Here is a 14,049-nt window from a genome sequence, read left to right on the forward strand (position 1 = left end):
AAGATAGAACTAGAAACTTGGAACATGATATAGATGAAATGGTGATAACACGCACAAAAAGAAAACTGTAAAATCTACTAAAGACTTAAAACTTGAGTCCTGATTCTGCAGGCCTGTCTCTCACTCTTAAAGGTTGTAGAATTGGGCTCTTTGACTTACGGTACAGAATACAACATCAAACAAGAGCTAGCTAGAAATTGGTAACTGTCTGATTAAATGGAGTAGGTACTGTAAGTATATTTTCAGATTGTTCTTATGTCTGTGCAATTTGGGGGAAAGCATTAGCTTATATTTGGTCATGAATTTGGATATTTCTAGTCATCCACATTTTTAAAAGAAGATTTTATTAATATGCCATATCTAAATTAGAGCCAAGAACATTTCAAGTAGGAGCTATTTTAGTGGCCAGATGTTATACGCACTTTAGAAAAATGGAAAGCCTCTGGAACATTGTATATTGCAGATCTATATGGGAGTCGATTGAACTGGCTAACCTTGAAAGGGTATCTCTTCATTTGAAGAAAAGCAAGAGCAATTTTAGGAGGTGGTGGTCTGGAGGCTTATGATTAATATAGTTCTTGGTATTTTTTTCACTTAAACTGAACATACAGAACCAAATTCATTCCTAGTGTAATTAAATTGATTTTAAAAGTAGTTACACCAAGGATGAATTTGGCCTTTTAGGGTTTCATTTGCTTCATGAAAAGTATGCAGTTTTAAATGCAGCTTTCGAAAATGCATTTTTAGGGCATCGTGCTATCAGGTGCTGAGAGCCCCTGTGAGGTAGAGAGCATCCTCCCCTCCTGCTGACCTGCAGTTTTGCTGATCACACTGTGAAAATGTTGTGGCAATGGAACAGAGTTTAAATTCACAACAAACAGTGAAAGTGCTCCTGTGCCCAGCATGTCTGGTTTCATTATGAGGAATTCACTCCCGTCTGATGGGGTGGCTGCAGTGACTCAACATAGCATAAGGACCTTCTTAACTGGGGAGCCTGTGACTTTGGACTGCTCAGCAGAGACTTCCAGCAAGGCTAACAACTTCTTTCCTTTGTCATACTCATTGATAGCAAAAGGCCAAATTTTATTTTAATTGTGGTCCCTGGGAGAGAGCTACAAAGTAGCAGCCATAAAGAATCCCCACTGTCAGTGGGTGGTTTACCAACATGTCAAAGGTAGAATATGGACCATTTGTAGTTAGTAAACTTTCAGGGCCAGATCCTCATGTGGTTTAAGCTGGTGAAGGGCCATTGTAGAGGATCTGGCCTTCAGTTAGTAGAGCTGCTGTTGCATTTGGTATCACTTTGGGGGCGAGGAGGAAGGAGGGAAAATAAGGCTTGATGCTTTTAGGGGCACACATTTATGCTCTTTGTTTATCTGGTCCTTTGTGCATGCATTTATCCAACTTGCCTTCTCAACCACTGTCATTGGTCACCAAAATTAGAAATGCAGTTGTGCATCTTCGTTATTTGGAAATCTGGCTCATAAAGAGCCATCATTAGGCTTCAGAATAAATCATGATTTTGATGAATGGGAGCAGTTCACACCTCTCTAAGAACTTTAGTTTACTGTCAGAGTTATTTGCACAGCCAGAAGAGCGAGAACCATATATATATAAAATTATATAATTTTTTTAAGGAAAGATTGTACCCTAAAAGGTCTTAAGCCATAATGAGCTAGGATTTCCACATCACATGGACCCCATCTGGTCCAGGGGCTCAGTTTGTCAACCTTCTATTAATTATTATTATTTGTTATGGTACTCCTGAAGGGCTATCCAAGAATGGGCCCCATTGTGCGAGGCACCGTACAAACAGAAACAACGAGGAGTCCTTGTGGCACCTTCGAGACGAACACATTTATTTGGGCATAAGCTTTCGTGGGCTAGAACCCACTTCATCAGATGCATGGAGTGGAAAGTACAGTAGCAGGTATAAATACACAGCACATACCTGCTACTATACTTTCCACTCTATGCATCTGATGAAGTGGGTTCTAGCCTTCGAAAGCTTGTGCCCAAATAAATGTGTTCGTCTCGAAGGTGCCACAAGGACTCCCCATTGTTTTTGTTGATACAGACTAACACGGCTACAACTCTGAAACCCATACAAACAGAGTAGAAGATGGTTCATGCCCTGAAGGGCTTACAATCTAAATAGACAGGACAGGCACATGGTAGAAGAATGGAGGTAACCCACAAGCAGAGGGAACAATCTGATGGCAGCAAACATGTTAGTACCACAGTAATTTTTTTATGAGGAGGGGTATTTAGGAGAGGATCAGCTGAAGGGAAGGGAGTCCGGGGGACAGAGCAGAGGAGAAGAGGGTAAGGGGGCAGGTGGGGACTGAAGGTGAGATGAAAATAACGTGAGGGAGTGGAGGGGCGGGGAGGGTCAGAGCAAACAGCCAATCAGCACAAGGCAGAGAAAGTCCAGTCAAAACTGTAGAAAATTTTCTGAATGCCCAGAGACACCTCCTTTGTGCTGGAGTCTCTGGCTGGCTCCTCTCTGCAGCTTTCCCCCAAGGCCACAGGAGAGAGGGAGGGGAGGCACCACCTCAATCCCAGTGCCCCTAGAGTGTGCGAGGGGTTCCCTTACACAGTTCTGGGTCCAGGAGAATGCTGGGGGAGAGGTGGCCCTAGCTGGGCCCCAATTTACCCCGGCTTCCCAGTGCAGCAGTCCCTGCTTTTGGCTGCTTCTGCTTCTACTGGCTGGAGACTCACCCTGCTTTAGGTGCTTGTACTGCTGTGGTTGTGGGTTAATAGTGGACTTTTATACCAGATTTGTGTTCTTTTTAAACTTTGGCCTGATGAGTTGGTGTCTGGGTATGAGATGCTCAGAAACTATAAAATGCATTTTTAAAGTACCATTAGTCTTTACATCTTACTTTGGAGCACTCTCTAACCTGCACACTAACTGTTGCTTTTTTTTCTATGCACTGTTAAACTTTTTATTTTCTTTCACCACACCTTCACCCTTCAGAACCTGCTCTGTCTCATCACTCTGGGGCAGTCTCAAAACCCAGCCACAGTGTAGGTGTGTTTTAGTTTTTCTATTCTCTATTTTAAAGGTTTACAGACATTAGAGCTGAATTTAAGGTGAACACTGCCACCTTGTGGGAGAAGTGAGGGATCCGAAGGAGGAGAAGTACAGAAGGGACAATTAAGCTGTATTATGTGTATGGAATGTTATATGGAAGTCAAAAGAAAACACTCTAGAGAACTTTTCTTATCTTCGTTGACACTATCAGAAAAATGGGTACGTGTACACAACGGTTTATTTGAGAGTTCATTCCATATGTGTATGAATGTAGCGCCTAAAAGCCTCAGTCAGGAGTGGGATGTCCTTGTGCTAGGGACTGTACAAATGGATATAAAGAGTGGCCAGACAATACTTTTCATCACTGAATATACAAGGAGGCTTATATCACTTAGGGCACGTCTACACTGGCAAAGTTAAAGCGCCAGCAGCTACAGCGCCGCTCAGAGAGCACTGAAGGGAAACCACTGTTGTGTGTTCAACTGCCTGCACAATAGGGGGTTCACACTTGCAGCAGTATTCGGAGCAGTGTACTCTAGGTAGCTATCCCACAGAGCACCTCTTTCTCTTCTGCTGCTAAGACAAGGGAAGGCAGAGGGGGTTGCGGTGCATCCTGGATCCTGTCCCAATGACCCAGGATGCACTGCTTCACATCCCAGCAATCCCTGTGCTTCCGTCCGCATTTGGCGCCATCTTTCAACCGTTTGTGTACTGTGTGCCCTGCCTCTTTGGGCTGCAGGAATGGATCCCAAACTGCTGACCAGTATGCTGTTCGCTCTGACCAACACGTCACGAGTGGCAGTGGAGTTATTCCTTAAACTACAAAGGCAAGAGGAGTGCGACCTTGATCTCGCCTTGCGTAGCAGCTATGACACGAGATTGCTTGTGACATTCACGGAGGTGCTGACCGCGGTGGAACGTGACTTTTGGGCTCGGGAAACAAGCACTGAGTGGTGGGATCACGTCATCCTGCACATCTGGGATGACGAGCAGAGGCTGCAGAATTTTCAGATGTGGAAAACCACATTCATGGGACTGTGTGATAAGCTCGCCCCAGCCCTGCAGTGCAAGGACACGAGAATGAGAGCTGCCCTGTCATTAGAGAAGCGCGTGGCGATTGCACTGTGGAAGCAGGCTACTCCAGACTGCTACCGATCGGTCGCTAACCAGTTCTGAGTGGGGAAAGTTGATGGTTGGACTAGTGTTGATGGAAGTGTGCAGGGCCATTAATCGCATCCTGCTCTGAAAGACCACGCACGTTGCCCAGAGTCACGACCTTGTGGATGGCTTTGCCCAAATGGGCTTCCCTAACTGCAGAGGAGTGATAGATGGCACGTATATTCCAATTCTGGCCCCAGACCACCTAGCCACAGAGTACATTAATCACAAGGGGTATTTCTCAATGGTTCTCCAGGTGCTTGTGGCTCACCATGGGCATTTCACAAACATTAACGCAGGCTGTTCTGGAAAGGTGCATGATGCATGCATCTTCAAGAAGCTGCAAGCAGCGACTTTCTTCCTGGACCAGAAGATGACCGTAGGGGAAGTCAAAATACCCATTGTGATCCTGGGAGACCCCGCCTACCCCTTAATGCATTGGCTTGCGAAGCCATACACGGAGCAACTTGAGAGCAACAAGTAGCTGTTTAACAACAGACTGAGCAAGTGAAAAACAACTGCTGAGTGTGCTTTTTGGCCATTTTAAAGGCCCGCTGGCACTGCCTGTATGGGACGCTGGACCTGGCCAATGACCACATTCCTAGGCTGATATCCATGTGCTGTACGCTCCATAATATTTGTGAAGGGAAGGGTGAAAGCTTCATTCAGGGCTGGACCACAGAGGCTCAGTGCCTGGAGGCTGAGTTTGAACAGCCAGAGACCAGGGCTATTAGAGGGGCACAGCGCAGGGCCTTAAGGATCAAGGATGCCTTGATGCAGCAATTTGAAGCTGAAAGCCCCTAATATTTGTTGCTGTGCTCAGGATTGCAGTCCTTGTAATGCTAGGAGGTGATTGGTGCACATGATGCAATAATTGTACATTGCTTTGCAGGGCTCTTTTTGCTTTCAATTAATGGAATAAAGATTGCTTTCAAACCAACACAATTCTTTTATTAAAAAACAACAACCGGAGGGGAGAGTCACACAAATCTTTAGCCGTCCCAGAACCCCTCCTCCTCTTGGGACCTTCCCTTCCCCCATCCGCCTCCCTGCTGATGTATTTTTTTGTTTATGTCCAGGGATTGTCTCCAACCTTCTTCTCTGGAGTACAATGCAGCAGGTGCTTGTGCTTCAGCAGGGCCAAACTGAAGAGGGATGGGTGTTGAATGCAGTAGGTAGTGGGAGTCCACAGTGCTGGACTGTGAGGCAGGGAGGAGTGGAATGCCGCGGGTAGAGACTGGAGCCAGGAGGTTGATAAGAGTGTGTTGGCGATGTCTATGGGGTGCATGGGAAAGAGTTTTGCAACAGTTTGGAGAAGACGGCGGGCATGGAGTTCCTCAGTTTGAAGAGCTTGTATCACCTGGAGCATGTCTGCTTGGCGCTCCATAACGTTTAAGAGCTGCTCCATGGCTTCACTCTGGCATGCCGCGTTCTCCTTTTGGTCCCACTTCTCGCTGTCCCGCCACTCCTTCAATTCCTGTTTCTCAGCAGCAGAGTACATCATAACATGAAGCAGAAAGTCCTCCTTAGTTCTTCTTGGCCGCTTTCTAATTCTGTGCAGCCATTCAGCCTCTGATAACTAAGAGGGAGGATGGGCTCCCAAGGTCATCTCTGTAAAGTTTAAATGCAACATTTTACAGAAGCATTATTGTTTGCAACACAGAGAACACTGATTCGGTGCTTGAAAACACAGCCAGTACTCACACACCTGTCACTAACTGGCTGACCCCAGGCAATCACACATGAGCCACAAGACCTCCAAAATGGTAAGTAGCCACAGGGGCAGGGTAAATCATTCTTACCAGACCCTGCTGTACACTGGGCATGTGGCTTTTGCGGAGAGCCAGCACTGTAGGGGGGGCCTGCTAATCATTCCTGTCCCCACACTTTCCACAGGATGTGATCTTTATTGAAGGTATCTCGCTGCCGAGGATGAGCAGGGAATCAAGGGAGGGTCATCAAGGAGGGTCTTCTCCAAGACTGTGGCTTCCACTCTGGCCGCTCTTCTCTCCCTCCTCCCTCCCCCCCCCCCCCGCCTCCATGACAGCAGAGTGGCATGGGAAAGTTTCTGTTAATGGGCAAGAAACAAAGCAGCTCTGCCGAAGAACCTGTGGCAGCAGATTGCCCAGTATCTCCACAAGAGTTTCCTGGAGATCTGAGGGAGGTTCCCGTGAAGTGAGGGAGTCAACCAACAGCCTGTTCCACCGCTCAGACTAAGCATGCGGTGGGAGACCAGCCTTATTTCTGCAATCCTCCTGCCCCCAACAATTCACTTCAGCAATTCGGAAGATCAGATCCACATACCAGAGGCCTCTTCTGTTTGCACCTCGCCAATCTTCAACAGTTGTGACTGGCTAGGCTCCTCTGGGGTAGAAAAGAGCTCCTGACTGCATGCATCTCTGGCCTCCGAGCCATCTTCTGCCTCTGGGTCCCCCTTCCCCTCCTCGTCCAAGATTTCCTCCTCCAGGCTCAGTCCACTCTCAACTGGCATGCAAGCCAATGACGTATCCACAGGGGCCTTCACAGTGGAGGTGGGGTCTCCGCCAAGTATCGTGTCCAGCTCTTTGTAGAACCGGCAGCTCGTGGGCGCAGCACTGGAGCAGCGGTTTGCCTCCTGCACTTTGTGGTAGGCGTTCCGCAGCTTCCTCACTTTGACCCTACATTGCAATGTGTCCCGGTCATGGCCCCTTTCTGTCATGCATCGTGAAATCTGTCTGTAGGTATCATAATTCCTACAGCTGGAGCGCAGCTGGGACTGGACAGCCTCCTCTCCCCAAATGTTAATAAGGTCCAGCAGCTCGGCACTGCTCCAAGCGGGGGATCGCCTGGTGCGTGGAGCAGGCATGGCCACCTGGAAAGGTGCGCTGAGACCACTGCACGCATCACCGAGCAAACAGGAAAGGGACTTGCAAAATTCCAAAGGAATTTACAGGGTGGGGATAAGAGTTGGTCACCTGAGGGCAGGGCAGTAGAGTTCAAACCGATGACTAGAGAGGCAAGAACAGGTATTGTGGGACACCTCCCAGAGGCCAATCATAGCACTGTAATCGACCAGGGTGTATATATGGGCACCGCAGGACTGTAGCCCCGGCACAGAAAGCTGTACGTATTTCATTGGGGTGGCTTTTTTAAAGCACTACAGCTGGGAAGTTTTTGCGCACTAAGTGGCTTGGCAGTGTGTACACCTCCGGAGTTACAACACAGAAAGCTGCTTTACTGCACAGAAACTTGCAAGTGTAGACAGGGCCTCACAGTGTTAACACACAACAGCGGTTTTCCTTCAGCACCCTCTGAGTGGCGCTCTAAGTCTGCCAGTGCAGACATGCCCTGACTGTACACTTTCAGTGCCCTTATTAAAAAGTAAGTAAGTAATATACCTATTGAAAAGACTGTTAGGTTTTAAAAGTTATTTCAGTAAATAATTGAATATGTTTTTAGTAACATTGGCAAGGAAACTTTTTTTTCTTTCCTTTTTTGACTAGGATGTCCTGATCCTGCAAACACTTGGCTTAATTTTACACATCTGAATAGCTTCGTTGACTTCAGTGATACTACTCACATGCTTAAAATTAAGCTTACGCTTAAATTTTCACGAGATCAGGGTCAAGGCTTTTTATCATGACAGTTTCCCTTCAAATATTGCAGATTTTAGATTGTTTATACAGTAGTCTCAGCACTGGACAGCAGAAGGCAAGATTTGCTGATTGCTGCAATCTAGCAGGAAACTAGTTAATATTTTGCTAGGTTTAAATTATGTTCGTGCCATTATGGGGCAGGCACATAAGTTAAGCATGACAGCACTTCCATGGGAAAATGTTGACTCTGTGGGTGTCAGGGTGGAATTGTACTGTGTAGAGAGACTGTCCTGCCTCAGCCCTGCTCCCTCCCACAATACAGTGACCAGTCCATGTTGAATTCCGGGGGGTGGGGTATTTTACAGGGCCTGGGAAAAGGCAGGATGATGCTTCCCTTGCCAGACTCCCTCTCCAACAAGGAATCCCTGGGTTTTCAACCTCTGTCTCCATGGAGGAAGAGAAGTTGCGTCGTCCTCCCCTTTAAGACTCTGCACAGCTCTGTCCTGGACTAGAGTCTCTGCTTTCATATCCTTCTTTCATGTTCCCCCTTCTGCTGCAAGAGCTGTTCCCAGCTGCTTCTCTAAATGCCACTTCTATATCTTCTCCCACATTTGCCTGTGCCCCTTCAGTGCAAGCCTTTACACTTGAAATGCCCTCTCTCCAACATGCTTTAAGTAACCTTTCCCTTCATTCAAATCCTAAGCTCCTTAGGGTAGGAACTGTTTCATCGTCTGTATAATGTACAGCACCAAGCACACTAATGGAGTTCAGTAAATGTGTACAGAAGATTTTGCAGCGCATCCCCTGCACTAATCCTATGACCAGCTGCAATCAATCTTTTTACACAAGCCTGAAAGCCCCATGTGCTTACAGTGAATCTGGGCAAGTCCTCTGACCCACATTACCACAACATATGTTTTGCATATTTTAAAGGAATTTCTCAATGTTCTTCTCATTCCCAGAAGGAAAAAAGTAGCTGAATAGCAATACCTGTCTTAAAAATGACTTCCCAGCCTCCTACTGTCTCTTTCATATACACTCACATATTTGGTTATATGGGTTAAATGTTATAGGGTACATAGTTCTTCACAGATTGCAGTTAAACTTCACTGCGGTCACATCCACATATTAAAACTTACTAGACTCTGGCCCAGAGTTTAGATGTTTAGTTCTATGAAGTTTCTGAAGGAGTTGCACATTTATATGTGTGGGCAGAATTTGGTCCCAAATTATAGTTGTTTCACACTCTCATTTGCTGTGCTGTTTTGCGCACCCTCAATCCTCTCCCAAAAATGTTGTGGCCAATTTTAAATCTGACTTTATATGTTTTGCTCCAAAATACTTATAAGAAGTTCTAATTCCTGTTTTCCTTGTTCAGCTGATAACACGGGATATTGTTTCAGTTGACTTAGTGCCAGGCTCTTTGCCGTTACACTATATTATGCATGACCATAATTATTACTCACCTCAGCTCCGGGTTCACTGTTGTGATGTAGTTATAACACCTCCCAAGGATGACTTCTTGCAGATTTTTAGTGGTCCCTCTGCCTTTCCACTGTAGCAGCTGCATGCTAGTCTCTTTCGTTCCATTTGCCAGCAGCACAGCTGCCATCACAGCAACAATTGTCAGTATCAGGACCATGATGCCCACTAAAAGGACGGTACTCTGCCGCGTCCTGGAGGACCTGGTTTGGAAGGGCATCGTAGATAAAGTTAGTGAACAGCAGCAGCAACTGCTCTCTTGGTCACAAAAGTAGCTTTTTTTTATGTGCCAAACAGCACACCCCGCCCTGCCCCCACACACTGCCTTCACACACTGACTGATTTGGAAATTAACTGTGACCTGCTGCTTGCTGGGTTGAAATACCACAGAGAAAAAGGAACAGCCCTATTGATTCAGAGTGGAGCACAAAATTTACACAAAGCAGTGGGACGGTTTATGCACATTTGCAATCTTATTAGCAGCATCTGTGAAATTAAAGGGTGTTGCAGTGATAGGATAGTGTCACAGGAGTTTCCTTGCCTAAATAGATTAATGGGTCGCGTAGTGTGAAAGACCCGCCTCTGATAGCCTTCCTCTGAAGCATCAGGGACAGGCTACTATCTCCCGCCCATCCCCTTTCTATAACCTCCCAGCTCCCCACCATACATGCAGTACTGCGGGCAGACTGAGCAAAAAAAAGTGGAAATTATTTTGTGCCTTGAAGCGGGAGGATTTGCCAGTCTTGTAACTTTTATTCTAGCTACTACAAAGTGATTACAGATACTTTTGTTGCTCTTTAGTGTTTTAATCCTCTCTGAAGCAGAACCCTGTTAATTGTGAAGTGCTATGACTATGCTAGAAAAGCTGATAGGGTGCAAACTGTTCTCTCTAAGGTTGAAATTGGTTTCTTATTCACAGTTCCCTATTCAAAGGCTAAAATTTTTTAAAAATCATCAATGCAAGATTTTGTTTTTAAAACAAGTACACTAAAATGTGATTGCATTTTTTGAAATGGGGCAACCAGAACGGCACGTGGTATTCAAAGTGTAGGTGTGTTATGGACTTATATAGTGGAATCATGATAGTTTCTATTTTCATATCTATCCTTTTCCTAATGGTCCTTAACATTCTGTTAGGTTTTTTTGTTTTGTTTTGACTGCCACTAAACATTGAGCATATGTTTTCGGAGAACTAGCCATGTTGACTCCAAGATATTTTTTTTTCTCGAGTGGTAACAGCTAATTTAGACCCCATCATTTTGTACGTATAGTTGGGATTATCTTTTCCAATGTGCATTACTTTTCCCCTGTCCACATTGAATTTCATCTGCTGTTTTGCTTTCTGCAAGTCCAAGTACATTACATTGACTGGTCACCCTGGTCCACATGCTTGTTGACCCCTCAAAGAATTCTAATAGATTGGTGAGGCATGATATCCCTTTACAAAGCCATGGTGACTCTTCCCCAACAGATCATGTTTATTTGTGTGTCTGATAATTCTGTTCTTTACAGTAGTTTTGATCAAACTGCATGGTAATGAAGTTAGATTTAGCAGGGTGTAATTGCCGGGATCGCCTCTGGAGTCTTTTTTTTAAATTCAGTGTTACATTAGCTAGCCTCCACTCATCTGGTACAGGGGCTGATTTAAGCAATAGGTTACAAACCACAGTTAGAGTCCTGCAATTTCATGGACGAGTTCCTTCAGAACTCTTGGGTGAAGACCATCTGGTCCTGGTGACTTACTACGGTTTAATTTATCAATTTGTTCCAAAACCTCCTCTACTGACACCTCTATCCAGGACAGTGCCTCAGGGCTTGTCTACACAGGCATTTTACAGGACTGCAACTTTCTCACTCAGGGTTGTGAAAAAACACCCTCCTGAGAGCAGCAAGTTTCAGCGCCATAAAGTGCCAGTGTAGACGGTGCACCTGCACTGGTAGCTAAGCCCCACGTGGAGCTTGGTGGGGGTTTTTTCTTTTTTTTCTTTAAGAGCACCGGGAGAGCTCTCTCCCAGAGCTCACGCTCTGCTGAGACCATCCAAGCCATGTGCAGTGCTTTAACGTTGCCAGTGTAGACTAGCCCTCATATTTGTCGCCTAAAAAGAATGGCTCAGGGGTGCGAAGACTGATGCAAAGAACTCATTTAGCTTCTCCGCAATGGCCTAGTCTTCACTCCGTTAGCACCTCCATTGTCCAGTGGCCCCGCTGATTGTTTATCAGGCTTCCTGCTTCTGATGTACTTTTAAAAAAAATAAATAAATTACTGTTAGTTTTTGTGTCTCTTGAGAATTGTTCTTCAAATTCTTTCTTGACCTGCCTAATTATACTTGACTTGTATGCTCCTTTCTATTTTCCTCACTAGGATTTAACTTCCAATTTTTAAAGGATGCCTTTTTGCCTCTAACTTGCCTCTTTTACTTTGCTGTTTAGCCATGGTGGCACTGTTTGGTCCTCTTACTGTTTTGTTTTATTTGGAGTATGTGATGTTGGCAAACTAAGGGCCAGCTTAGGCCAAGGTGCTTGTGCCTCCTCTGAATATTGACAAACACATAGCTGGAATCAGTCTGGTTCACTTGTGTGTTTAGTATTGTTAAAATAGATATTAGAATTATAAAAATGGGCTTAGTGTTTAGACTTCATTAAATGCCTGTAAGTTGTTGCATGCATTAATCTCGCTTATAACATCTATATCCCATATTGTAAGGCAGTGGTTCTCAACCTTTACTCATTGAGGACCCCTAAAAATTTTTGAATGGAGGTGCAGCCTGCTTTGGAAATCTGTTGTCTGTGTATATATAGTTGAATTCTGTTCTGAATTGTGTTCTGTTCTGTTAAACATAGTCCGTGGACTCCCAGGGGTCTGTGGACCACAGGTTGAGAATCACTGTTGTAAGGCAACATTTAATGGTTTGTATTATACGGCTATGACTACACGAGAGAACTTAGTGGTGCAGCTGTACTGATGCAACTGTGCTGCTATAAGCGCTCTGTGTAGCCACTCTAAGCTGATGTGAGAGAGCTCTCCCATTGCCTTAATTACTTTAGCCCCTGCGAACAGGGGTAGCTATGTCGGCGGAAGAAGCTCTCCCGCTGACGTAGTGCTGTTCACACTAGGCTTAAGTCATAGAAGTTCTATTACTTTTTGAAACTTAGATTGGAACTCATTTGTGTGTATATACGTCCACCTGTGTTAACCTTGTCAATAACTCTCGTTTCCTTTTCCTGTATAATAAATCTTAAAATAGTTTATTATAGGATTGACTGCAAGCATTATCTTTGATATGAGATTTAAGGTGCAATTGACCTAGGGTAAGTGACTGGTCCTTTGGGACTAGGAGTAACCTGAATATTGCTGTGAGCTTTGGTGGAAGCAACCAACTATCACAACGGCAAGCTTACCTGGGTGGCAAGACAGATTGGAGTACCTCAGGGGACTGTCTGTGACTCCATGTTCAAGATGTTCTAGTGCCCGAGGAGTTTAATAACTGGCTAGTGAAACTGAAGTATAGAACTCACAGCCAATTTGGGGTTTGTGCTCTGTTTCCTAACAGTCTGGCCTGAATTTGATACCCATGCTCTTGAGCCACTGGAGGACAGCTTGATAGGGTGCACATTTAGTTTGAACCTCTATGATGGTCTTTTTAAAATAGTCTCCATGCAGCTTGCAGGTATTTTAATTTGTGACGATTCCTTTTAATTTCCATTTAACTAGCTTCCTCATTTTGTGTAGTTCCCCTTTTTGAAGTGAACTGCTACTGTGATGGGTTTTTTTTGGCATTTTCCCCATACAAAGATGGTAAATTTTAATTACATTACGGTCACTATTGCCAAGCAGTTCAGCTATTACCTCTTGTGATGATGTACACCATTTAGGAGTAAATCAAGAATTGCCTCTCCCCAAGACAATCTGCTCCAAGAAGCAGTCATTTATGATGTCTAGAAATTTTCTCTCTACATCCATTCCTGAGGTGACATGTACCCAGTCAATATGAGGATAGTTGAAATCCCCATTGTTGTTGGGCTTTCTGCTTTTGTAGCCTCTCTGATCTTCCTGAGCATGTCACAATCACTGTCAACATCCTGGTCAGTAGTATATTCCTACCGCTACACTCTTATTGTTCAAATATGGAATTTCTATCCATAGTGATTCTATGGCACAGTTTGATTCATTTAAGATTTTTACTTTGACTTTGCTTTCTTTCACATATAGTGTCATTCTCCCACCAATGACCCACTCTGACATTATTATATATTTTGTATCCTGGTATTATCATGTCCTATTGATTATCCTCTTTTCACTAAGTTTCCGTAACACCTTGTATGTCAATATCCTCATTTGATGGTAGGCACTCTCATTCACCCATCTTAGTTTTTAGACATCTAGCATGATTTGTACATTTTGTCAATATTCAGTTGTTTGCCTGCATATGTTATATTTAAATGGGACACTCTTATGTTTGACTGTTCCTCATTAGCTCCTACCTGTATTTTACCAACTTCTTTCCTATTCTCTTTGCTAGGATGTAGAGTTCCCCCTTTAATGAATTCATCCCTAAGGGATGTGTTCACCTGAATCATGTGCTCTTCCACACCTGTCAGCTTTTCCCCAGCCCTTAGTTTAAAAACTCCTCCACAATCTTTTAAATTTTACATGCCACCAATCTGGTTCCTTATTTGTTTAGGTAGAGCTCATCCTTCCTCTATAGGCTCCTCCTTTCCCAAAAGATTCCCCAGTTCCTAATAAAACCTAAAACCCTCCTTCTTATGCCGTAGTCTTATCCATGCATTGAGACCCTG

The 14,049-nt window shown here is 44.6% G+C and overlaps 1 protein-coding gene across 1 annotated transcript in view; it reads right to left on the bottom strand.

Moving 5' to 3' along the window:
* The window catches only part of LOC144263673 (ADP-ribosyl cyclase/cyclic ADP-ribose hydrolase 1-like), a 29,268-nt gene extending 19,796 nt beyond the window's left edge, over positions 1-9,472 (bottom strand). Inside the window, exon 1 of the mRNA XM_077814628.1 lies at positions 9,237-9,472. Coding sequence (XP_077670754.1) covers positions 9,237-9,472 — 236 coding nt within the window. The remainder of the gene's footprint in view (positions 1-9,236) is intronic.
* Between the last annotated feature and the right edge of the window lie 4,577 nt (positions 9,473-14,049).

The sequence above is a fragment of the Eretmochelys imbricata genome, chromosome 4 (assembly GCF_965152235.1).
Source record: "Eretmochelys imbricata isolate rEreImb1 chromosome 4, rEreImb1.hap1, whole genome shotgun sequence".
Classification (NCBI taxonomy): domain Eukaryota; kingdom Metazoa; phylum Chordata; order Testudines; family Cheloniidae; genus Eretmochelys; species Eretmochelys imbricata.